General features: G+C 40.3%; 1 protein-coding gene across 1 annotated transcript in view; it reads right to left on the bottom strand.

Annotated features, from left to right (window-relative positions):
- Positions 1-25,542, bottom strand: part of CCDC60 (coiled-coil domain containing 60) — a 113,709-nt gene that overhangs the window by 38,857 nt on the left and 49,310 nt on the right. Inside the window, exon 3 of the mRNA XM_084648949.1 lies at positions 24,206-24,297. Coding sequence (XP_084505075.1) covers positions 24,206-24,297 — 92 coding nt within the window. The remainder of the gene's footprint in view (positions 1-24,205; positions 24,298-25,542) is intronic.

The following is a 25,542-nucleotide window of genomic DNA, read 5'->3' as shown; positions in this document are numbered from 1 at the left end:
CCCACCAAAAGCATAATCCATTTTCCTCAAGTACACCGGTAACATGAACTGGAGAGGGCAGCTGGTTTGGAAGTCTTCTTCTTTGATGTCCCAGCTTACACTGAACTTTCTGAGCCTGATTTTCCACTGAGTGTGATTTTCTTTGAAGTCAATAGAATTACACTGGCATAAAGAGAGTGGGCAATCAGATGCTTTAGGTGCATACAGTGGCAATCTGGTTTAAGAAATAGTGGAGGAACTAATAACTCTCAAAATAGGGATCTGTTCTAAAACAGGAGCTTCTCCGCAAAACTGGATGTGTTGGTCAGTATACTTTGAATGCAGGTGAGATGCTACAGTTTGATGCTGATGATTGGCTTAGCTATAGTTCAAGGACATAAGTGTCAACAGAAGGTTGCATATTCCATATACTCTAATTACACAGGGTAATCGAAATGTACTGAGTATCAGCAAATTTAAATATTTTCTTCTGCACCATGATGATGAAGAAATATCACTAAGCATAAAGAATGGAAAGATTCTTCAGTCCCATTAGGTCATTCCTGGTATCTCACAGTCTGTACAACATTAGTTAAATATGTTGAGCTCATCCTGGTTTTGTTCTCTCCTCTGGTTAAATAACCTCTTGGTTAACTATAGTTTATAGTATCTTTTTGGTCACCATGCCACTTTCTACCTTAGCTTGATTGTCACAAGCTGATAGGTATTGCCCTGAAGCCACCTGTTAGCTGCTAAATTCCACTTGCTGCCACTGAGCTTCATTGTCAGCTACAGGAAAGCTGTCAGTGAAGTCTGTCAGTGACTTGGAGACAACAGGGAAGGGCATTACAGTAAGGAGAAAAAAGAAGAATCCATAATGCATTCCCTGTAGGATGATAGCAGGTACCGAAAACAGAAAGCGCACCATGGCAGTGAAACGGATATGGCATAGCATAATAGGTTACTCTGCAGCCTTTAGAACGTAGCAGCTGATCCAAGTCAGACATGATGGTTCATACCCTGGCACAGAACATATCCATCTAAATTAATGTGTTTCTGAGTTTTGGACTAAGTGTTGTCAGGCGGTACCTAATCTTTTAACACAGATCTATATTGAAGCTGGGCCTGGTTCATTTTACTGAGAAGGAACCAAACCCTTTTTTTTTTTTTTATTAGAGATGCCTTAAAGTTCCCAAAGATTATATAAAGAAAAGGAGTACTTGTGGCACCTTAGAGACTAACCAATTTATTTGAGCATGAGCTTTCGTGAGCTACAGCTCACTTCATCGGATGAAGTGAGCTGTAGCTCACGAAAGCTCATGCTCAAATAAATTGGTTAGTCTCTAAAGTGCCACAAGTACTCCTTTTCTTTTTGCGAATACTGACTAACACGGCTGTTACTCTGAAAAAAGATTATATAGGTAGCAAACAGCAAGTATTTAGTTCACTAGTTCTCAAGGTGAGTAGCTCCCTCCCTCCCTGCCTGTCTGCCTGCGTTTATGACAAATTACTTGTGGAGGGTAACCATTTGCCATTCTTTGAGCCCAGCAATTGCAAACGCCAGTCACTCCACCTCTCTTGTTCTGACAGAAGGTAATCTCTCTGCTAGACCTTTCTGTACTGGCTCAGGAACAAAGTAAAAGCACTGCTTTCAGAAAGCCATGGCCTTATTGAGAGATGCCGTGTGCTTTATAAGTTCACAAGGATTCTGGAATAAAGTCAGGCTAGCTAATTGTTCTTCAAGGTTTTCACATAGGAGATCTCTCTTGACACATTTCATTTCTTTTTTAACAACATAGCAAACTCTTGCTTCATTCTCATTTGATTTTTCCTGATCATTATTAATGATTATCAAGATAAAAAAGATGTTTTTCCTTCTTTCATACTGCAGCTTCCACTTATAGAAGCATTGATTATGATGCCATAAACACTAAAGAGTAAGATTGTAAAATGAATCAAAGCTAATGAGTGAAAAAAAAAGAAAATGATAAAACAGAAAATGTCTTTTACACACAAACTGCTTCAATAATCAGCAATATTGGGGAAAGAAATATAGAAGTAGTATGGGTTAAGTACAATTTTGTAAGATTTAACTGACTTAAAGGGCTTTTTAAATTTTGTATGCTAAAATCAGTCATCTACTTGGCAAGCCTACAGGAACATGTGGCTACAACCAACAGTGAACAAACACTTAGAATCATAGAATATCAGGGTTGGAAGGGACCTCAGGAGGTCATCTAGTCCAACCCCCTGCTCAGAGCAGGACCGATCCCCAACTAAATCATCCCAGTCAGGGCTTTGTCAAGCCTGACCTTAAAAACTTCTAAGGAAGGAGATTCCACCACTTCCCTAGATAACGCATTCCAGTGCTTCACCACCCTCCTAGTGAAAAAGTTTTTCCTAATATCCAACCTAAACCTCCCCCACTGCAACTTGAGACCATTACTCCTCTGTCAAGGTTCCTCCCCCACTCTGAACTCTAGGGTACAGATGTGGGGACCTGCATGAAAAACCTCCTAAGCTTATCTTTACCAGCTTAGGTCAAAACTTCCCCAAGGTACAAAATATTCCCCCCGTTGTCCTTGGACTGGCCGCTACCACCACCAAACTAATACTGGTTACTGGGGAAGAGCTGGTTGGACGCGTCTTCCCCCCCAAAATACTTCCCAAAACCCTGCACCCCACTTCCTGGACAAGGTTTGGTAAAAAGCCTCACCAATTTGCCTAGGTGACTACAGACCCAGACCCTTGGATCTTAAGAACAATGAACAATCCTCCCAACACTTGCACCCCCCCTTTCCTGGGAAATGTTGGATAAAAAGCCTCACCAATTTGCATAGGTGACCACAGACCCAAACCCTTGGATCTGAGAACAATGAAAAAGCATTCAGTTTTTTACAAGAAGACTTTTAATAAAAAATAGAAGTAAATAGAAATAAAGAAATCCCCCCTGTAAAATCAGGATGGTAGATATCTTACAGGGTAATTAGATTCAAAAACATAGAGAACCCCTCTAGGCAAAACCTTAAGTTACAAAAAAGATACACAGACAGAAATAGTTATTCTATTCAGCACAATTCTTTTCTCAGCCATTTAAAGAATTCATAATCTAACACATACCTAGCTAGATTACTTACTAAAAGTTCTAAGACTCCATTCCTGGTCTATCCCCGGCCAAGATGACTACAGACAGACACAGACCCCCTTTGTTTCTCTCCCTCCTCCCAGCTTTTGAAAGTATCTTGTCTCCTCATTGGTCATTTTGGTCAGGTGCCAGCGAGGTTACCTTTAGCTTCTTAACCCTTTACAGGTGAGAGGAGCTTTCCCCTGGCCAGGAGGGATTTCAAAGGGGTTTACCCTTCCCTTTATATTTATGACATCCTCTTTCTGTCATCTGCTACCACTGAGAACAGTCTAGATCCATCCTCTTTGGAACCCCCTTTCAGGTAGTTGAAAGCAGCTATCAAATCCCCCCTCATTCTTCTCTTCCGCAGACTAAACATCCCCAGTTCCCTCAGCCTCTCCTCATAAGTCATGTGTTCCAGTCCCCTCATCATTTTTGCTGGACGCTTTCCAATTTTTCCACATCCTTTTTGTAGTGTGGGGCCCAAAACTGGACACAGTTCTCCAGATGAGGCCTTCCCAATGTCGAATAGAGGGGAACAATCACGTCCCTTCATCTGCTGGCAGTGCCCCTACTTATACATCCCAAAATGCCATTGGCCTTTTTGGCAACAAGGGCACACTGTTGACTCATATCCAGCTTCTTGTCCACTGTCACCCCTAGGTCCTTTTCTGCAGAACTGCTGCCAAGCCACTCGGTCCCTAGTCTGTAGCGGTACATGGGATTCTTCCGTCCTAAGTGCAGGACTCTGCACTTGTCCTTGTTGAACCTCATCAGATTTCTTTTGGCCCAATCCTCCAATTTGTCTAGGTCCCTCTGTATCCTATCCCTACCCTCCAGCGTATCCACCTCTCCTCCCAATTTAGTGTCATCTGCAAACTTGCTGAGGGTGCAATCCACACCATCCTCCAGATCATTAATGAAGATATTGAACAAAACTGGCCTGAGGACCGACCCTTGGGGCACTCCACTTGATACCAGCTGCCAATTAGACATGGAGCCATTGATCACTACCCATTGAGCCTGACAATCTACTCAGCTTTCTATCCACCTTATCGTCCATTCATCCAGCCCATACTTCTTTAACTTACTGGCAAGAATACTGTGGGAGACCGTGTCAAAAGCTTTGCTAAAGTCAAGGAACAACATGTCCACTGCTTTTCCCTCATCCACAGAGCCAGTTATCTCGTCATAGAAGGCAATTAGATTAGTCAGGCATGACTTGCCCTTGGTGAATAGTCTGACTGTTCCTGATCACTTTCCTCTCCTCTAAGTGCTTCAGAATTGTATGTGACTTTCAAAATGGAGTTCTCTACAAACAACTACTCCACTTAATTAATTTTATCCAGTTTCCAAGTAGTAACAAAGAAATAAATCAGGTTAGTGAAAAAACACAGCAAAGGTATGTATAAGCTATAATGTGCCAGATTTAAACAACAAATTCACAATTCCAGAGAAGGTCAAGAAAGACCTTAGAAGTCTATGGACTTTTGGTGTGGAGAAAAAATGAAATACATCCTAACTTGGAATATACAGGTAATTGACATATATTCATATAATGCAGATTTACAGTATATTTCAGCAATGGCACAGCAAATATCTCTGCATTTAAATGCTAGCATCAGAATGCTCTGTTTATACAACTTAATAAATTTAGCCTGGCTGCCAAATTGATAAGTAGGTGAGAATCATTCATTAAAATGCAATTGCAATTGAGATGAAATTTGGAATACATTTATTACAGTAATTGAGCTTCAGTCAACTGTAGTCATAACACAGATTTTCAACTGTCTTTCAGACAAAAGGATGTATATTATTTTTGGTAAGTTAATACCTTTGTCAGCATGAAAATTAAAAGAGTTTCTTGAGTGCTAATGATTTGCAATAGTATTCTTCACTTTTCTTGAAAGGCATAAATTATTATAGATAAAGGTCCACCACATGCACAAAAGAATGACCTAGTAGCATACTGTGTATACAGCAAATTGATTGCAAGCATATTTTCAGTACTTAGTACTACTCCACGCTTATTAAATTACTCTTTAAATCCTTTATGGTCTCTGGGTCATCAGTTAATTGTAACGCAGCACCATAAAAGCATTGCTGAGTCAAGCTTCTGCCTCCAGGATTAAAGATACCTGATGCATTTCTTTGCACAGGAATGGCTCAAACAAAACTGAAGGAATCCATTAATTTGTTTCTCTTGATCATAAATCCAGCGTTAGGATGACATTAAGAAGCTAACACAATGATGTTAAAAACTTCAGCAACATCGAACCAAACCATATTTACATTTTATTTAAATACACTGGGCCAATTTAAGTAACTTGAGTGGTGTTACGCCAGGGATGTATTTGACCCTGTATATAAAATTTTACCAAATTCACTACCATCCTCACATCTACAGTATGTAAACAGGAATCATTATAAGTAATCTAGACAAGAAACAAGGGACACCAACTGTGCAGAAGTGGTGAGACCCTCACTCAGCTGGTGTAAATGGGTGTAGCTCTCTTGACTGTCACTGAACTAGGCCTATTTACACCAGCTGAGGCTCTGTCGCCCGAGGTCAAATGTTACCTCAGAGTCCTGATGACTACAGATTATGAGCCAAGAGAAATGCATGTATTTGTTTGTATGTGTGTTATTTTGGCTACCAACAAATCTAGCCAGGTATATATAAGTTATTTATTTGGTCATGGGAGTTGTTAGCCTTCACGCCACAGGATGGCTCATTTACACAGGCTTTCTTGGTTTAGTGGTATATAGGCTCCTATGTGATTAGAGCTAATGGTAGAGTACATCCCTGTCCCTAGGCACTATAAAGAAAGAATTTAGCTCCATGCAGCAGCTTATAGCCAATTTTATAAACAAATAAAATATAGGTGGCATTGATTTGAAAGCTGTTCACAGCACAGGCTTTCTAAATGCAGTTTCATACATTCCACTAAAGCACCTCAACCCTTATCTGCAGCAACTCCCTACTAATCCAGTGAAGGGCCTTCTGCCAATTCCCAAATTGTGCAGGAGGTATTGTGATGTAAATGTTTCCTAGGGACTGTCAAACTCATTGCACTAATGGCAAAGTGACTACAAACCCAAGTCGTCTGAGGTGAAAAGCAAGTGCCATGACCTGTGTTGCCTCTTAGCTTCCTTTTGACCAGGATTCTTTGTAACAGGAAAATTCATGGAACAATGCCACATTCTTTTTTTTTAACAGAAAACTCAGACTATGGAAGCTTTGGAATGACAGTACATGAAAACTAAACAATATATAGTACAACATTCTGAATATGGCAAACTATAAATCCAGGGATTAAAGACAAAATTGACTGAACACTTGAATCACCTGCAGCCATACAATGTTGGGCTGTGATCCCATCAGATCTCTCAAACTAAGGAGGGGCAAGGGAGATCAGTATTTGGGGTAGAGAATTTGAAGGAATACCTAAGTGCAGGAAATGGTGATTCAGCAGGTGCTGAATCACCATTTCCTGCACTTAGGTATTCCTTCAAATTCTCTACCCCAAATACTGATCTCCCTTGCCCCTCCTTAGTTTGATGGTGGCTGGCCCTCTTCATTTTGACTTAGTTTGCAGTCAGCGCTCTCGCATGGATTCAGAGGTGCTGTGCTGCTGAAAGTGCTAATGAAACTGAAATTCTGACAACCAGTAGTCATGAATGATTTCATGGCAATTTTTGTAGAAGTGATAACCCCTGTGTCATCAAATTTCAGTTCAGTTAATTAAATTTTTGTTTCCTCAATGCAGTTTCAATTGGGTACAGTGGGTTTTTTTAAATTTCCTGTCCCAAATTGTTATATTGTGTTGCTATGGATATTATACAGATGCCACATTTCACTTGAGAAGTTGCTTCATTTCTATATTTGAAATGATCTCTGGGCAAGTCTACACTACAAAATCAAGTCAACCTTGGTTACATCAAAGTACAGTAATTAAATCACTTGTGTGTGTCCACATCGTCAGTGCACATCGTCACCAGGTGTGCTTGCATTGATTTAACTGTCAATGTGGGGAATTATGGGATGGCTTCTGAAAGGCAGCAACAGTCGATGTAAGCAACACAGTGTCTACACTGACACTCCATCGCCCTAACTATATCAACCTAGCACTATGCCTCTCGCGGAGGTGGAGCTATTATGTCAGTGTAGTGGGCAAGTTACATTGGTGGGAGCTACATTTTAGCGTAGGTACTTACTGAGTTAGGTCAATGTAAGCTGCCTTATGTCGACCTAACTCTGTAGTGTAGACCAGGGCTGTGTATGTCCCTTACTTACTTGACAGGGTTTGTGAGGATTAAGTAGTTAATGTCTGTACAGCAGCTGGAGCCCCTGGGATAAAAGCTGTTACACAAGTACAGTGTATTATTCTTATTTACAGAGCACACATTATATATAGGCCAGATCCTCATTTACCGTAAATCAGCCTGGCCTTATTGAGGTCAATGAAGGTACACTGATTTATACTAGCTGAGGCTCTGTCCCATACCTGTGACTGATACTATAGTAACTGCAGACTGTTTAATTATATTCTTAACTGCCTTGCATCTTGCATAATTATTTACATCTGTCGAACCTGGGCCTAATTTTCATTTAACATCGGCTGCTTTATACCCTCTGGCACCGGAAAGCTGCCTTTTAACGTGTATTTTAAAGCCCCTTTCCACTGCCAGTCCTTCATGTGTCATTATATAATGTCTGCATCTGTAATTTTCACTCCATGCATCTGAAGAAGTGATCTTTTACCCACAAAAGCTTATGCCCAAATAAATCTGTTAGTCTTTAAGGCGCCACCGGACTCCTTATTGTTTTTGTGGATACAGACTAACTCGGCTACCCCCTGATACTTGACTGCCAGAACTGTGTACAGTGGTCTTACAGTAAATGAGAATTAGGCTTCCTGAGAGCAAAGTCCATCTAAAATGTGATCACTGATGTAAGTGAATGGAAAATTCTGATTTGGTAGCATTTTAAACCCATAATGCACAGGTGTGAATGACTACACAAAAGGGAAAGGCAGTGGAGAATCAGAAACATGGTAATTCGCATGTACTGGCTAGGTAATTACACAGCAAGTACCATGCAATTAAAGACCAAACATAAATTATTTTTATCATCTAAAGTACAGTGTAGGGTACCTGATAATTAAATTAACATTTATTAAATGTAGTTAATAAGCCACAGAAACTGTAAATACACTGTCATTACATATTACAGTATACTCCCATTTATCCAAAAAACCTCAGCATTATCCAGATCCCTTCCTTGTCCCCCAGCATGAGAGACATCCCCTACGCAGCATGTATCTCATGATGGGGGACAAGGAAGGGACTGGGATAATGAGGAGGTTCAGATAATAGAACAGAAACCTCTGGCCAGGATTGGGAAGAGGACGAGCCCCTGGCCACACCGCCCTGCTGCTGAATAGCTCCTGCGGCAGTGCAGGAAGCCCACGGCAGACCTGCTGTCACGGGTGTGAATGAGTGGGGCTGTGACAGTAGAACTGCGGAGAGCTCCCTGCGCTGTCGCAGGGCCAGTGACAGCTGATAGCTGCAGGTGTAAGGTGAGGGAGGGAGGCTGCGGTCCAAGGTGGGTAGAGCAGAGACCCCTAGCCAAGGACTACGAGGAGGAGGAGGAGCCCCCGTGCACAGGGGAGGCCACCCTGCTGCTGAATGACTCGTGCCGTCTCGAGTATTGCACTTCCGACGATCCAATAAAATCTGTGTCCTGCAAGCTACCTGGATATCAGGAGTATACTGTATTCACCACACTAACTTATTAAGCAATTAAGTGGTACTGTGCCAAATCAACACATCCTGTGTAGCAAGAAGGACTTGCAATCTGAAACAAGGTCATTATTTCAGGTGCAGATTCCCATTTATACTCTCTTTTTTTTTGTTCTCTTGCCCATCCTTCTCTGTGACTACAATATTTTGTGCTCCAAATGCGTTTGTTAAAACAAAACTAAAATCAGGATCTGCATTACAGATGTATTATCCCCTGTGTATTCTCAAGGAGAGACTCAGTCAGAAAATAAACAATTGATACACCCAGTGGTTTCTCTTATTGTATTAGGAGGTTTCCTGGCAGTAACTGGGGCAAGACTATAAGAAACCAGTAGAAAAAAAATAAAGATCCTCAACTGACTATACAACACAGCTATCATAAGACATCAGTGGGTGCAGTTACTGATTTATTATTATGCACTTAGAGAGGTTTCACAATGTTTTTCATTAAACTTCAATTACTTTAAAACACAGGAAATGCTCTTTTCTACTGCTGCATAAAGCAAAATCTCTCTCTCTCTCAGAAAAAGGCATTGCAATGTTGAGACTCACAGCTATGTGATTTGGTAAACAGATACAAACTCACAAAATAGAAATGATTGATCTTTATTTGGGGCTCTTTTCTTCCCATGCTATGAGGCATGAAGCAATTAAAAGCACAATGCAAAGGAAAGCCCCCAAATCACCATGGCTTGTTTCCCCACCATTCCTGGAAGCATATGGAGGCCGCTCTTCAACAGTGGGATGCTCTGCTTCCTATCTGATGGTATTTTTGCTAGTTTTCTTTGCAGACGTTAATGTTTTTGTGGTAGGATACAGGCATGCTGGGGCTGAAAATTCTAGCCTTAGAGAGTTGTGCTACCAGGTTAGGGGATCCCTCCAGAGCAGCATTCAGAGAAGTGTTCAGGGCATAAGGATTCCTAAATCAATGGGGCTGACACGAGTGAATCTGAGAGATTTCAAGGTCACACCTCAAACTCCTCTCCCAACCTCTTTGAGGGAACTATTAATCAAAAATTCTGCTACATAAACCTCAAGTTTTCTGGGCCCTCCAGAAGGGTACAATGTGATTTTATGTTATACATAAAGGGGCAAATTTGCTGCTTGTTTAAGCAGGGGAAATTCCATTAAGGCTGTTGGAGTTGCATCTGCATATGCCACTGGTCCAAGATTTTCAAGTGAAACTAGAAGATGAGCCTCATACCCCCTTACCTCTCTACATAAAGGAAGGTATACATGGAACAGTAGCATTCTATTACCTAAAAACAGCAAATCTATTGTAAGTGCTAAAAGCTTCTCAAATCTGTGAGGAAACATATGTCACTTATCATGTTGCATGGAATTACACTGTGACGTGTTTAGATAGACAGTAAAATCGAATAAGCAACAAACATATAAAATTGCATACACATACACACACATTCTGCCTTGGGGGTGGGGGAGTAAATTGAGAAGTGAACAACCTGGAAAGGCAGAAACATTGATGGGAACTCAAAATAGCAGTTTTTCCAGTGACTGATAATAGAGATAATGATTCATACATCCATATACTTAAATAGATGTCTTTGCCCATGACTGCTGTCTAATTAATGCGAGCCATCATTCATGTAAAAGGAAATTTTTTCTTCTGGAAAAAAAATTCTGAAAACTGCCAGCAATGACAGTGCTAGAAGCATGCCAATTAGAGTGATTTCTGCCAAGCAGCAAGAGGCCACAGAACACTGGTTTCCAAGCAACTGACATTATGAAGTATTAACTACAGCGAAAACTAATACAGACAGATAAACATTCCACCTTTACAGTTAGCATTGCCTGATAGAGTGAAGTTAAGAAGTGAGGAAAGGAAAGAAGAGAGACTATCTCCCCGCCCCCTCCCCCGACTCTATTAAATCTTGTAGTAAACATTTGCACTAATGAATGCCAACATATCAATACCCCTGAATATTGAAGCCCTTGCTGTCTATACACATTACAGTTGGTTTGGGATAGACTCACAGAGTACAAACTCAAGAAAGATTGTAACAAAAAAGTGCTCTAAACCCCCCCCCCCTCCAAAATTCCAGTAGATCTTCTAGTAGTTGCCCATATCACCATTTCAATCACAAAAATAACCAGTTTTCTATTAAAAAAATAGCCAACAACTGCTCCTTGTCCACAAGGACTAAAAGAAATAGGAAGTGCCGCTGTTAGCATAGCTGTCAGTTCAGACATGAAATATGCATTAGTAGTGGCAGAGCTTTTTAAGTGCAGATTGACTTCTACAGTTCTCCCTTCAGGAGTCTTTAAAGATTCTAAAGGAGAAATATCCAGCTTCTAATTTAAAGCATAAAAAACAGACAGTGGAATACCGTTAAAGATTAAACTGCCAACAATTTGACACTTAGTTTTATTGAACTAATACAGCATGGTGAAACAGATTCACAGGGGACCATTTTCTTCAAAACTAGGAAACACAATAAATCTGCATTTTTCAAATAGAGAGTTTGAATAGTTCATAAAGTGGTACAGATTCTTCCCTTTTCAGCTTGTATCTTAAAGCTGTCAATTTCTAGCTGTTGTTGATATGGGATGACATCTTGTCAGCTTTACACTGGTTCATCTGCTTGGAATCCTCTATATAGCACCCTCAATTCTCCCTTGTCTTTATTTTACTGACACCAGTGTGGTCCTTTCTCTCCCACTTAGTTCTGATACCACATGCCACAAGCCCATGCTAACCTACTCATACACCTGGATATCCCGGAAGACATGCACAATCTGTGATTATGGATATACATACTTACTTGCATTCGGTTCTTCAAAGGTATACAGAGACACAGATTTTTCACCATGTCTGAGCAGTGTCTTTTTTCATATTTAGGGAAACATCTCTCCAACTGATGGACCCACTGAGAGTTACCTCTAAAAGGGATCAACAGATGATCACTTCTAACTACAACTGGTCAGAAAATAGGGGAAAATTCATGAAAGTTCTCAAGATTTTTTTCTAGTTTTTCTTTTTAAATTTTGTTTTGATGGACATTTCTGACCAGCTCTACATATAAACAAAGAAGTAGGTGGTGCTTGAGCCACCTACAATGAGAAGGGTGGTATAAAGAAACAGGCAAACAGGCATCCAAGGGATGTAAGTGAAATGGAAGTGTAATTTTCACCTTCACCCTCATTCAATTCATTGCTGAAATAACTGGTTTAAATCCACTTTGGTGAAGGTTTTTTCTTTAACACTGTCCTGCATATGAAAAATGGTTAATGGATAACCCTATTTGGATACATGAGATTGAAAAAGCTATACAAAAATCTAATCCCTGGCAAAGCACCAGGATCAGCTGGCTATCCAACAGACTTTCATAAAAGATGTGACCAGATATTTCCTATTCTACTTAAAGTCACTGATTAAACTTTCCAAAAGGGGCTAATGTTGTATGAGAGGAGGACCATCTTTATCTTCAAAATTAGAGTAATAAAGACTATGATAATTGTTGAGATTTCCATCCTAAGTATTATGCTTTTGAATATAGAATATAAAGTAAATCACCAAAAGTCTAGTAACCTGCCTAAAAATACGATTTTCTCAATTGTTCAGATATCAATTGTATTTTGTGAAAGGCAGACTTGCTACTGATAGCACAAGAAAAATTCTTCACCTATATTACCAAACCCAGTTACCAAGGACTGCTTCACAAGTCTTTTCCCTAACTCCAGATAAAGAATTTGATAGAACAGAATGGCCATTTCTTATGACAGTATTAGGAAAATTTTATTTTAGTTCCATTTTCCTTAATTGGGTTGAAGACTTTTACAATATTGTCTCTTGCATCTGTACTGACGAATGGAATTCTTTTCTCGGTCTTTCAGTTGGAAAGAGGAATGGGCAGGGTTGTCCACTCTTTCCTCTCCCCTTTTATTAATCTTTTGAATGCCTAGCGATACATAAGAAATTGTGTGCCACTGAAGGTACACAAATAAACAAAGATGAGCACAATATTAGTTTGTATGCAGGTGATACGGTTTTGTCACCATCAATCCTTCCAAAATTTCCTCCAAATCCCTGTTCCTCAGTCCCTTCAAAATTTACATTAATAGATTCATTTGGAGAATGGTTTTCTTCACAAAGCTCAGATACCTCACATTTCCATCATCTCCCATATCAAACCTACAAATGTATTACATACTTCATCATTAACATATGCATAAATCTTTTCCAATGTCATCCATACAATCTTTGCTTATGATAAAATATTCCGTGACATTCAAAACTGGCAGCTTCTTTCCTCTATCCTTAGTGGCCAGAACTGAAAATATCAAAATGAATTTATGCACTGTTGTTGTAGCCATTTCAGTTTCAGGATATTAGAGGGACAAGGTGGGTGAGGTAATATCTTTTATTGGACCAACTTCTGTTGGTGAGAGACACAAGCATTTGAGCTACACAGAGCTCTTCTTCAGATTTGTGTCCTGGGATTATTTATGCATCTGCTAATGATGAAGAGCTCAGCTTTGTTATTTGAAAGGCTGAATGAGTTAATCACACAGCATCTATGGAAAGAGAAACAACCCAGTTTATCACAAAAAACTCGTAAAAGCCTTATCAGCTGGAGACAGACCTATACCACTATCATTTGGCCTGGTAGTGCAATTCATTTAAAATGCACTAACACTGGGTATGTCCCTATCTCATTTTATATTGAAAAGCACCCAGCAGCTCCAATTGGTATGCTCCATTATCTAACAAAGTCATCAGTGCAATGTCTCTACCCAGACTGCCAAGGAGATATGAACTCTTTAGATACTCAGAGTTGTCTCACAATCTTCTCAGTAATCTTAACCAAAAACTAGCTGATTGGATACTGGACTTGTTGACCAGACTGTCAACTTAAAGGGATATTTTTTTGGCATACAGGAGCTTCCTTTAGAGAAGCCAGCCGTCTGTCCACTTTAAAGGAGGAACTGACCATCTTCACCAACCACAGACATAGGGTCCACAGGTTTTCACCACACAAATAAGGCATAGGCCCCAATTACTGGTTCTGTTCTGCTGCAAAGTAGTCCCAACAACTCTAGTAACTCAGTGAGCTTCATGGGCCTAAACCCAACCAGAGAAGACTAACCATTTGTACCCTCCAAAAATGGGTCTACTTTCATGAAAGCTGACTGTTCAGTGCAAATCCACTCCATTTTCTCCACAAATTAACATGACATTGCCTCCCAACAGGAAAGACTTGTGTGAGGCACTGAGTGAAGACAGCTAGCATTAGCAAGGCAGGCTACTGATCAGAACAACTCCATTGACAGTGGAGGCAAACAAATATTTTTTTTGCATCCTTAACAGCTATTGTATGTGTTCTCAAAATATCTTTATGATACAATCAATCAGATTCTGTTTCCAGCTTCTATCATTGCTAATCGTGCTGCCCTCCCACCCTTTCTGTTGTCCGAAGAAAATATTTTCAGTGGTGCTCATTTAAATAAAGTCACTCATTTCTAAGTATATTGTGTAAATGTGCGACAGTGTTTCTAATGAACTTGCACACTCTTTCTGGTTGAGTTGGGCAGCATGGGTGATTTATAGCCACATGTCTTTATGGGTTTACAGGGACAGTCTTGGAATACTTTTTTTTTGTATGTGTTCTTGTATCTTTCTATTATTTATGATTAGTTATAAAGACCTCAACATCCTTGGTTCTCAAACAGTACATTCTCACCCAACTGTGGATTACTGTACATTATTTTTGGATCACATTTATGGATGTCATAGGAACAAAGCAATAAGAAGGGATCTCTCTCACACAGAGATGAATGTCATTTCAAAGTCTCTGAGCTCGAGTTTGTTTAGTCTTAGTAAAAATAGTGTAGAAGATTTCCTACTGCAGAATGAAAACATAATTCTTTGCTCAAAATACTAAATGTATCTGAACACTCAAGGACAATGACTTTGTCACTACTGCCATACTGTGCTCCGTCCACTGAATCGTACACTGGGAAATATTTGGTCAAGTTGGTCAGAGCTACTTTGTGGGGACTCAGGTTCAGTTCACATTGAAAAGAAAGAAGTTGAGATTCTGAAAATAAAAAGAACAGATCATCATCTACAGACTCCTCAGCTGGTTTGTCTGTTTCTTCATTCATAAAGATAAGCAAGCTTCGTGCTGCATTTTGACATGAGGCTTTTGGAAATATGATGTTTTAGAACTGACCAAATTTCCTTTAAAACGACCTGGCATAACCAATCATTTGGAAAATCCTAATTACAGCAATCATCAGGGAGCCTTAATAGTACTTTAAGTGCATCTGTGATAGTGTGAGGGGAAGCATTAGTGACTGACACTTGTTGCTGGAGTCTAGTATGAGCAATCTCTCTTCTCTATCGTGGTCCTCTTTTGTGCCAGGATGGTGACTTACAGGAAAATTCTAAAAAGAAAAGGAGGACTTGTGGCACCTTAGAGACTAACCAATTTATTAGAGCATAAGCTTTCGTGAGCTACAGCTCACTTCCTCAGATGCATATCGTGGATTTCTGTGCATGAGAGAGAGAGAGTGTTTTTGTAAGTGAGCATGTGTGAGGTGAAAATTACAGGGCTAGACATTATTTTGACTATGTCTTGATGCCTTAACTAGAATATTAAAGCTTTGGTGAATGTGGTTAAATCCAATCCAGTAATGGCTCTTCAAACATTTCTGAGAGAGTTTTAAAATTCATACTAATGTGCTATGTCACTATGACCACTACTAATGATAACTTACTCTTGGTTTCTTCTCTTATTCCCTTTAAAGCAAACAAGCTGTAAGACTACAGACACGATTCTCTGCAAATATGCCAAGGTATATCAATTAATGCCTAATTAAGACGACTACCAAATATTCCTCTTTTATCATGAGGAGGGAAGACAGCACACACAAATCACTGAATAGCATTTGTATTCCTCACCACATTACTTAATCATATACTACTCTGCTTGTCACACTGCTTTAATTGAAGTTGCAAGGTAGCTAGTGTAATGGCTTACACACTAGCTTTCCCCCCCACCTTTCTTGTATTTCCCTCCCTATTTATTCCTCTCTCATCTAGCTCCTTTCTGTCATGCTGCAGTTGCTATATACAAGTATTGCAACACATGACTTTGGCTCCAAATAGCAATGCAGTTATCTAAAGTGGGCATTAAACTCATTCTGCAGGTTCCTATCTCAAATATTTATTTAATTAGGGCTATTAGTTTTCTTTCTTTACTTCTTTTGCCATCGTTGTTTCTTTACACAGTGGATTTATATTAAATAACACCATGCAAATTATCAAGACAAATGGGAAGGACCTTACAGTGGTTGGCACATTTTTGTATTAAAAATGCAAATAACAGGGATCAAGTTATTTCATCACTTACAACATATACAGTAGAAAGCATAGCATAAAATCATTCAGTTAACAGACACAACATCATTGCTTGATTATCAGAGGTTATGTTTGTTATATAAATTCTCAATAACAGCTGAAAATGGTTGTAGTTATTGGTTGTTTGTCTACTGTAGATTTTAGAAAGCATTAGATAAAGTATATCCATTTTTAAAATTCCATTTGTCAGTTGTTTCTCAAACAGGCAAATTTCTCCGTGGCCATTATATCTCATGTATCACAATTCATTTGCTAAACTATGAAATAGGAGGGCTCCCAAATTTTTGTTGCCTTTGGAACCTGCTGGGTGTGAGGATGTTTTTCCAGGATCTCCACTGGAAGCACCTAGTAAAGGTTGTGCTGTGCTGAATGACACTGATTGAAAAAAACCCACTGATTGTGCATGCATTGAGACTATTGTGGGTCCCAGAAAATTTGGATTTTAAGTGAAGTTCCCCATATATGACAGTGACTATGCAGGCTTCTCACAGTGTGTTGAACAGTTTTCACTAGACTGGGGTAAAACTGAATTTCTCTTTAAAAAGAAAAAAGGTTAGTGTGTGAAATTATTCACTTATTTATTTTGCCTGATTTAACCTTATCTATCCCCATTGTCCTGCCCTAATTTAAATTTTCATGAAATTTTCTTGGACTGAATTATGCAATTCCAAATACTTCAGTATAAAATAAAGCCACTTTTGCATGGAACTGTGAATTAAACTTAAGAAACAAGACTAGATCAAAGCATATTAGCAGACTAATAACGTGCATAAGCAGGTGCACACAAACAGTTAGACCATGGCATGCTAGTGCAGGCTAGGTTTGCACCAGAGCTTGCTGCAAACCAAATGTTTGTAGACAAGCCCACAATTAAACATTTGATGTAATCAGAATTTTGTTTATTATAATATAGTGCAGGAAACTGAGAAATGTCTTCAGTTAAAAGAAGACTACAAAAACACAATCTTCTGTTGAAAACAATCCTGCACTGTGTTCCAGAGATGAATTTGAAAACTTCAAATCCAGACTCCAGCGAGAAACTGCTGAATTGGAATTCATTTGCAAATTGGATACTATTAATTTAGGCTTAAATAGAGACTGGGAGTGGCTAAGTCATTATGCAAGGTAGCCTGTGTCCTCTTGTTTTTTCCTACCCCCCCCCCCAGATGTTCTGGTTTAACTTGGATTTAAACTTGGAGAGTGGTCACTTTGGATGAGCTATTACCAGCAGGAGAGTGAGTTTGTGTGTGTATGGGGGTGGGGGGGATGTGAGAAAACCTGGATTTGTGCAGGAAATAGCCCAACTTGATTGTCATGCACATTGTGCAAAGAGTTGTCACTTTGGATGGGCTATCACCAGCAGGAGAGTGAATTTGTGTGGGGGGGTGGAGGGTGAGAAAACCTGGATTTGTGCTGGAAATGGCCCACCTGATGATCACTTTAGATAAGCTATTACCAGCAGGACAGTGGGGTGGGAGGAGGTATTGTTTCATATTCTCTGTGTATATATAAAGTCTGCTGCAGTTTCCACGGTATGCATCCGATGAAGTGAGCTGTAGCTCATGAAAGCTCATGCTCAAATAAATTGGTTAGTCTCTAAGGTGCCACAAGTACTCCTTTTCTTTTTGAGAGATGAATTAGATGATCTAAAAAGTCTTTTCCAGGAGCTTGATTTAGTAGACAATTAAAAAAACCCCTAATCAGACAGAGACACTAGTGTGGTCTAGAAGAACAAGCAAAGGTTTTAGAATCCCACGCACATGAGTTCCAATCTTGGCTCCAACAATGACTCTTTGTATGGCCTTAGCAATTCACTTCACCTCCCTGATTAAGGTTTCCCAATTCACCAATGGGATAAAAATACTTGCCTGCTTAGCTACCTCAAAGGGGTGTTGTGAGGATTAACTAGTTAATGTTTGTGTACATACAAATATTACAAAAATGCTAAGTATTAATTAAATACATCCACAGAGGGTTTTAAAAGATTGTTCCTATTATAAAACATTAATGGTAAAAGATTTAAAGTGAAATAACCCTAAGAATTTAAATGAAAGTGGTAGGAGAAACTCCATTCTAGTAGAAAAATCTTCTAGGCCTTCAGTCACAACAGACATATCTTATACGTGGTGCATCCATGCCAATTAAAAAAATATATATTTATACAGGAGAGCTGAGTTCAGACGCATCATCTTATTTCCAGTCCCAAGCTGTTTACAACTTTCTTGACAGATGCAAAAAGGTCAAGTGATTTGCACAATGTCGTACAAAGAGTGAGAGGCTCAGCCAATACTTAGAATCAGCATCCTCTTGATTCACATCGCTTTGCCCTCACCATTCGATCATATAACATTATTAATGTGTGAATGTTGTCATAATACTTGTAGCATGCAATGCAGCAGAAGCAAAATGTCTGGAAAGACAAATGTTTTTGATTTCTCTGTATAGTCTGGGCTAAGTACATCCATCTGCACATCATGTACTTTGCATTTTTATCTGGAGATGCTTGGTGGATGTAAAAAGCAAGCATTTAAGTTTGGCTTTTGGGTTTTTTACTGTTCCTGAAATACCTCAGAGTTAGTTTCTCCAGGTCAGGTTTGTAGCACAATAACAGGGCTGTTGATGGAAATCTGCCAGCCACTACTTGTGCTATACCAGATCTATATAATACGGTAAAGAGAGTCCTCTCCAGACTGACATTCTAGTACTTTTCACAAGTACAAAGTTCACTTGAAACCTCTCAAAAATTATGGATGCTCAAGATTGCTATTACAAAACCCATTAAATGTGAGAGAACCTTCTGAACTTTGTTAACAGTACGTCTACAAGAAAAACTTCTCTGAACTTAAATATTTCTAGGCATGTGCAGTGCAGTTTCTAAAACTCCTGTTGGAAGTATCAGCTGATAGACAAAGTCAGGCTCTCTTCAGTCTACTTAAATCTAGTAAAAAAATGACACTTGTAATAAATGATTTAGGACAGCCCAATTTTAATAAACAAAGTGAGTAAGTAATTTATTTTATTGGACCAACTTCTGTTTGTGAGAGACAAGTTTTCAAGCTTACACAGCAGTCTTCTTCTCAGAAAGCTTCTCTCTCTTACCAACAAAAGTTGGTCCAAAAAAAGAGATATTCCTTTACTCACCTTGTCTCTCTAATATCCTAGGACCAACATGGCTACAACAAAACTGCATACAATCTTAAATAACAATACAATCACTGGGCCAGCTTGCTTCAAGCCTGCGGTGGGTCATCCGGTTACTCGGGTCACAGACTCCCTCTCCAAGTCTTCCCCAAGAGAACATTTTCCCCTCAGCCATCCCTCTCTGTTAAGAAAACAGCTATTATAACTGCTGTAATCAGATCCAGCTCAGGGAGTTCGTTCTGCTTTGTATGTGCATTAGCCCCTGGTCCTTACTTCTCGGGTGTGTGGGTGTATAAACCCCATAATACTTCTTAATGTAATTGGTTCAGATTTTCTCTGAATGGTTCAGAGAACTGTTCCTTCAGCCCTAACATACACAGATTCATTTTAGTGAGTTTAGGATTTGAGAAAAGTGTAAAATTGCCAGCCCTCGTAAATGAAACTCCAATCCTATCCATAAAATAGATAACAATATAGGAAAGGGATTATGCACTTCCAGCACTGTCCGTACAATATCTCATCCCAATTCTAAAGGTATCACCTCTAAGGAAATGAGGGGACTTCACTCTCCATGCCAAATCAGTCATAGGCCTCTCTGCAGAGATTAATAATGATTTCTTTTGTGCAAATTGTTATGGTGGATTTTGTGCCGCAGACATGTCCAAAGGTAAGCAATACAGGACAACATGAAGTGAATTCCATGTAGCTACATCACAAACTTCAAGAAGCAATACTGAACGGAGGTGGGTTATCATCAAAAGAACTTTAATTTGACCTCAAAGTGACAATCCTACTGAAGATTAGCAATGAACAATGCATACAGACAACTAATCTACTGCGGTTCTCTTGAATAGTAGCTAACAATGCATTTTTGGCAAAAGTAAGTTATGCCTTATTCTGAAGTGGTGTATTCAGCCTAGATAACATAGTATTTATTTTGTTTTGTTTTATGAAGTATTTATTATGTATTTTACCTAGTTTAGGAGATAAAATTTCACTAGGATTTGCATAAGCAAAATAATCAGGGAAGGAGTTCAGAGAAGGGAGGGAGAATGTAAGAAGTTTGATATTATCTTCCATAACTAGTAAGGAATTCTGGGATAAAATTTAGGATAATGTAAAACCATCATGCTTTTGTGAAATGTAGCATTCTAATTATATTGCAGTATGTATGTGCAAACAGGAGAATAAAGCTTTCTGTGGGAAACTTAGCTCTGAATTCCTTGACATTTGTGCAATTACAATTTCAGCATAATGTTTCAAGAATGTAATTTTTTGCTTTTAACATATTTTATGCTGATAAAATGTTTCAGCCATTCAGAGAACACACATTTGCCTAGGTTTAACCAAAGAAATTATCTGCTTCTTGTACCAGTGTCCATCTTCTTTATTGCTGCTTGCTTTAATTCAGCTATTGTGTCTAGAGAATGCTTTTCAAAGTCTACAGCCCTTGTTGTAAACACTTGTGTAATCTGTATCCTACTGGGGTTGACAGTGGTAATTTGTCAGCATTTATTTGCAGCAGGCTGTAGCTAAACCTTGCCAGGACTAAAAAACATTTTTGTGTACAAATGCTTGCCGTTTTAATTGTAAAAAATGTTTACTTTTTCTTAGTTTGACGTTCAAATTAAAGAATGCTAGAAGGTTCCAAGGAAATATTTCAGAAGACTGTAGAGCTACATGAGTGCAATTTAATATCTAGTTAAGCTATTACTGAGCAAATTTAGTGAATGGTCTCTAAGCAGTTCAGTGCAAAGGAACATCTGGCAGAACAGCAGATGAAAGATTTAGTTAGATGTTATTCTTTTTAACATTTCACTAAATTGATCATGAAAACAGGGATAAGGCCACTCAGTTACAAGGAATTAAAAGAAACTTTGGGCCTGACTCTCTCATTTACATTGCACTCGTATTGTGCCAGTTTAATGCCATTGTAGTCAATAGAGCGGCACAAGTGTAAAACGAGTGAAGCAGAGTGGAGAGTCAGCGGGCTGGATATTCATTTACAAGAAGGCTCTTTCACACTAAGGCTCCAATACCTTGGTCTAATTTGGTTGCTGGGTTTAGTGGGCGGGTGCAGGGTGGCGTTGGTGATCTGTGACACAGACAAGGTCAGATGATCTAGTGGTCCATTTGAGTCCCTCTGCTGGAGGCCTTGTGGTCCTACCACACCTTGCTCCAGAAAAGGAGCAGTTAAGGTGAGTCATTGAAGGCCTACCTAAAAAGGCTGCAGGGAAGCAGCCAATCAGAACATAGCAAGCTCAGATAAAAGGAGCTGCATGGGATAAGCTGCTCAGCTCCCGACTGGGAACAGAGGAGTAAGGAAGGGTGCGCCTTCTGGAGCTTAAGGAAGAACCAGAAGATGGGTTATTCAAATAGCACATGATTGGGTTGGGACCCAGAGTAGTGGGTGAGCCAGGATCCCACCCACCGGCTGCTGGGGAAGTGACCAAAGCTCTGAGAAGGCACATGTTTTTTTTAGAAGCCCAAGAAATGGGCTAGGCCATTAAACAGGCCCAGGGATGGGGCTGAAGACCCTGAAGAGGGTCAACCATTTGTTGAACTTTGTTACTCTCCCCTGGTGCTCCTGGAAGGGGACTGAAGTTAAGAAGTGACCTGGCTGGAGAGCTGGGACACCACAGAACGGCTAAAAGCGAAGAGTCTCCATGGAGAAAGACCTGTGGTGCTACTCTATAATAGGGCAGGGACAGACTTAAAGCAAGCCCAGAAGATGCTGAGGACTGAGCCCAGAGACAGAGCTACAGATTTTAACATGGGCGGAGGGACAGGCCTTGTTGACCTTTTACCCTGCAAGGGGTTTGTTCGTTCACACATTGGCTGTGTGTGACTTGGCCAGAGGGCTGAGCCACTGAAAACCCATTTGACAACGTTAACAGTCACCAAGGGTAACCAATTTATTTGAGCATAAGCTTTTGTGAGCTTCATCGGATGAAGTGAGCTGTAGCTCACGAAAGCTTATGCTCAAATAAATTGGTTAGTCTCTAAGGTGCCACAAGTACTCCTTTTCTTTTTGCGAATACAAACTAATACGGCTGTTACTCTGAAACCAAGGGTGGTGAGAGTGTGTTCAGGTTCGCACCCAACCAACAGGAGAGGTACTCATGAGAGGTGAATGTTCCCCGTCACACTAACCTAGAGTAGGGCTGCCAACTTTCTACTCGTACAAAATTGAACACCCTTGCCCTGACCTCTCTGGAGTGGGGCCAGAAAAGAGGAGTTCAGGGTGTGGGAGGGGGCTCTGGGCTGAAGCAGTGGGTTGGGATGTGGGAGGGGGTGAGGGCTCCAGCTGGGGGTGCAGGCTCTGGGGATGAGGGATTTGGGGTGTAGGAGGGGGCTCCAAGCTGGGATGGAGGGGTTTGATGGGTGGGAGGGGGATCAGGGCTGGGGCAGGGGGTTGGAGTGTGGGATGGGGTGCAGGCTCTAGGTGGCGCTTACCCAAGCAGCTCCTGGAAGCAGTGGCATGTCCCCCCCACCCCCAGCTCCTACACGGAGGCGCTGCTAGGCAGCTCTGGACGCTGTCCTATCTGCAGGCGCCACCCCCACAGCTCCTATTGGCTGCAGTTCCTGGCCAATGGGAGCAGCGGAGCTGGTGCTTGGGGCGGGGGCAGTGCATGGAGACCCCTGGCTGCTCCTATGCCTAGGAATCAGAGGGAGGACATGCCGCTTCTTCCGGGAGCCGCACAGAGCTATGGCAGGTAAGTAACCTGCCTTAGGCCCACTGTGCTGCTGACTGGGCTTTTAATGGCCCAGTCAGTAGTGCTGATCGGAGCCGCCAGGGTTCCTTTTCGACCAAGCATTCTGGATGAAAACCAGAGACCTGGCAACCGTAACCCAGAACCTTTGCTGCTCAATAGTTAAGGTTATGTTGAATTTTATACTTAAAGCAATTTTTAAATCTCTTATAATGCATGTTAAAACTAAGGGGAGGGGGGAGGAGGAGGAGATTTTCAAAAGCATCTAGAGTATTTCAGAGCATAAAGCTCACTGAAAGTCCCACTCCTATCTAATGTGTGATGTGTTCATTACAAAACATTAAAGGAGTCGATCTTCAGCCCTGACTCTGATTGCAGTGTCTCACATCTCACGGAAGGAGCCAGAGAGGGAGTTCGCATCCTGCAGGCCCAGAGGTAGAACCAGTGACTGGTTGCTGTCCAGACCCAGCTGGCTTGAAAGTACATGGGATCCAGAAGTTGGGGCCAGTTATAACAGCCTGGTGACTGTCCCCTCGGGAGGACTCAGTCAGGGCTGTAAACACACTTCTCTTTCTTCCATGTCTGTTTTGAGACCAGAATTAAGCACAGTATTCCAAGTGAGTGCATACATCCCTTTCTACAGTAGCATTACAATATTTACACTATTATTTTTGATCCCATTCTTTATATACCCTAACATTTTGTTCACTTTTTTGACTGCTTTGATTATTGATCTGACCACATTATTGATTTATAGAAAGACTGAAGAGAGGGTGCCAAGCATCTTAATAAACGATATTATAATAATGCTGTAATGGTGCTTTGTGAGAGCTCTGTGACATAGACCCACCCAAACTATCACCATTTCTTCATGCAGAGATGACATCATTTTGAATAAGCATAAATGATAGTGATAGAGTAAAACTCCATTTCTGAACTGTTGGTAGGTACCATTGCCTAGTTTGCCCATAACCAGAGTGTGGCTATTGCAGCCCAAGGAATCTCTCTTTTCCACCCATGGCCTTAAAAAGTCAATTTCTGTGTATTCTAGATTCTTACCTTGTGTGGGTAAGATCTTTATTCAGAGACTTCAGATCCTTTTCTATTTGTTTAAATGGTGGAGGCTTCTTCAAACGTTCTTGTGTAGTAGACTGAAAATAATTGTAAGGAAAAGAAACTGGATGTTAATGAAAATAGTTCATTAAAGTGGAGAAAGCGGATGCAGCTAAACTGAAGGTTGCACAGTAGTTCCTAGGTTCTTTTAAAAATGTTACTAGCTGTCAGTAGTCACAGCTTTCGGATACTTTCAGATGCAGGACTCTACCTTTTGTTTACTCTCCAACGTGCTTACACATCTATTTAAAAAATCAGGAGCAACCAACCTTCCAACCTTCAGGTTTGTGCTAAACAGAAGGGAGATCTGGCAGGTTTACAGTAAACAGAAGGTGAGAGCACACGGCAATCCATCAATCCATCCATCCATCAAAATCTTGCTGCTAGACTTTCAAAGGCAACCCAGGCAAACGGTTAAATACAAACGTGAGAGGGAAATGTACTTTAGAATAGCCAATGTGGTAACCAGCTTTCTAGTTTTTTCTTTAAATTTATGCTGTAGGAATTGCTTCAGTGTAGATAGCCACAGTCTGTAATGTAGTTCTGCATTGTTGTATTACACATCAACTGGAACATACGCCTGGGTGATCTTGGATGAATTACAGCAGCAGACTTGCCACAGTAATTGTTCTGTGCTTAGCAGAAAGAGGTATTTGAGTAAAATATCTCCAAGCCATTCAATATTTAAAAATGATGCTGTTAGGTCACTCCAAGTGCAGGCTGGGACGGCTCTACTGACCTCAGTGGAATAACACCAATCTATACCAGCTGGTCCTATAGATCTAAGTGTGTGCTATGCTGGCAGATGCCCTAAAAATCAATAAAATATAAGTAACTTTTTGAAATGAAAACTATAATAATCTGCTAACCATTTCTACATTAAGTGTAAATATAGGTTAAAATCCAGGCCTTTTAAAACATGTAAATTCAAATGAACAGAGTGGAAGAGATTAGCATTATTAAGCATAGACATTAACAGCAACAGTGTTACTAAATTAAACTCGATAAGTTTATGGAGGAGATGGTATGATGGGATAACATGATTTTGGTAATTAAATATTCATGGTAAATAGACCCAATGGCCTGTGATGGGATGTTAGATGGGGTGGGATCCGAGTTACCCAGGACAGAATTTTCTGTAGTATCTCACAGGTGAATCTTGCCCATATGCTCAGGGTTTAGCTGATCACCATATTTGGGGTCGGGAAGGAATTTTCCTCCAGGGCAGATTGGAAGAGGCCCTGAAGGTTTTTCGCCTTCCTCTGTAGCATGGGGCTTGGGTC

The sequence above is a fragment of the Lepidochelys olivacea genome, assembly GCF_965140295.1.
Source record: "Lepidochelys olivacea isolate rLepOli2 genome assembly, chromosome: 15".
In the NCBI taxonomy this organism is placed as follows: Eukaryota; Metazoa; Chordata; order Testudines; family Cheloniidae; genus Lepidochelys; species Lepidochelys olivacea.
The sequence above is the reverse complement of the archived record's forward strand: the minus strand, read 5'-3'. Positions and strand labels throughout refer to the sequence as shown.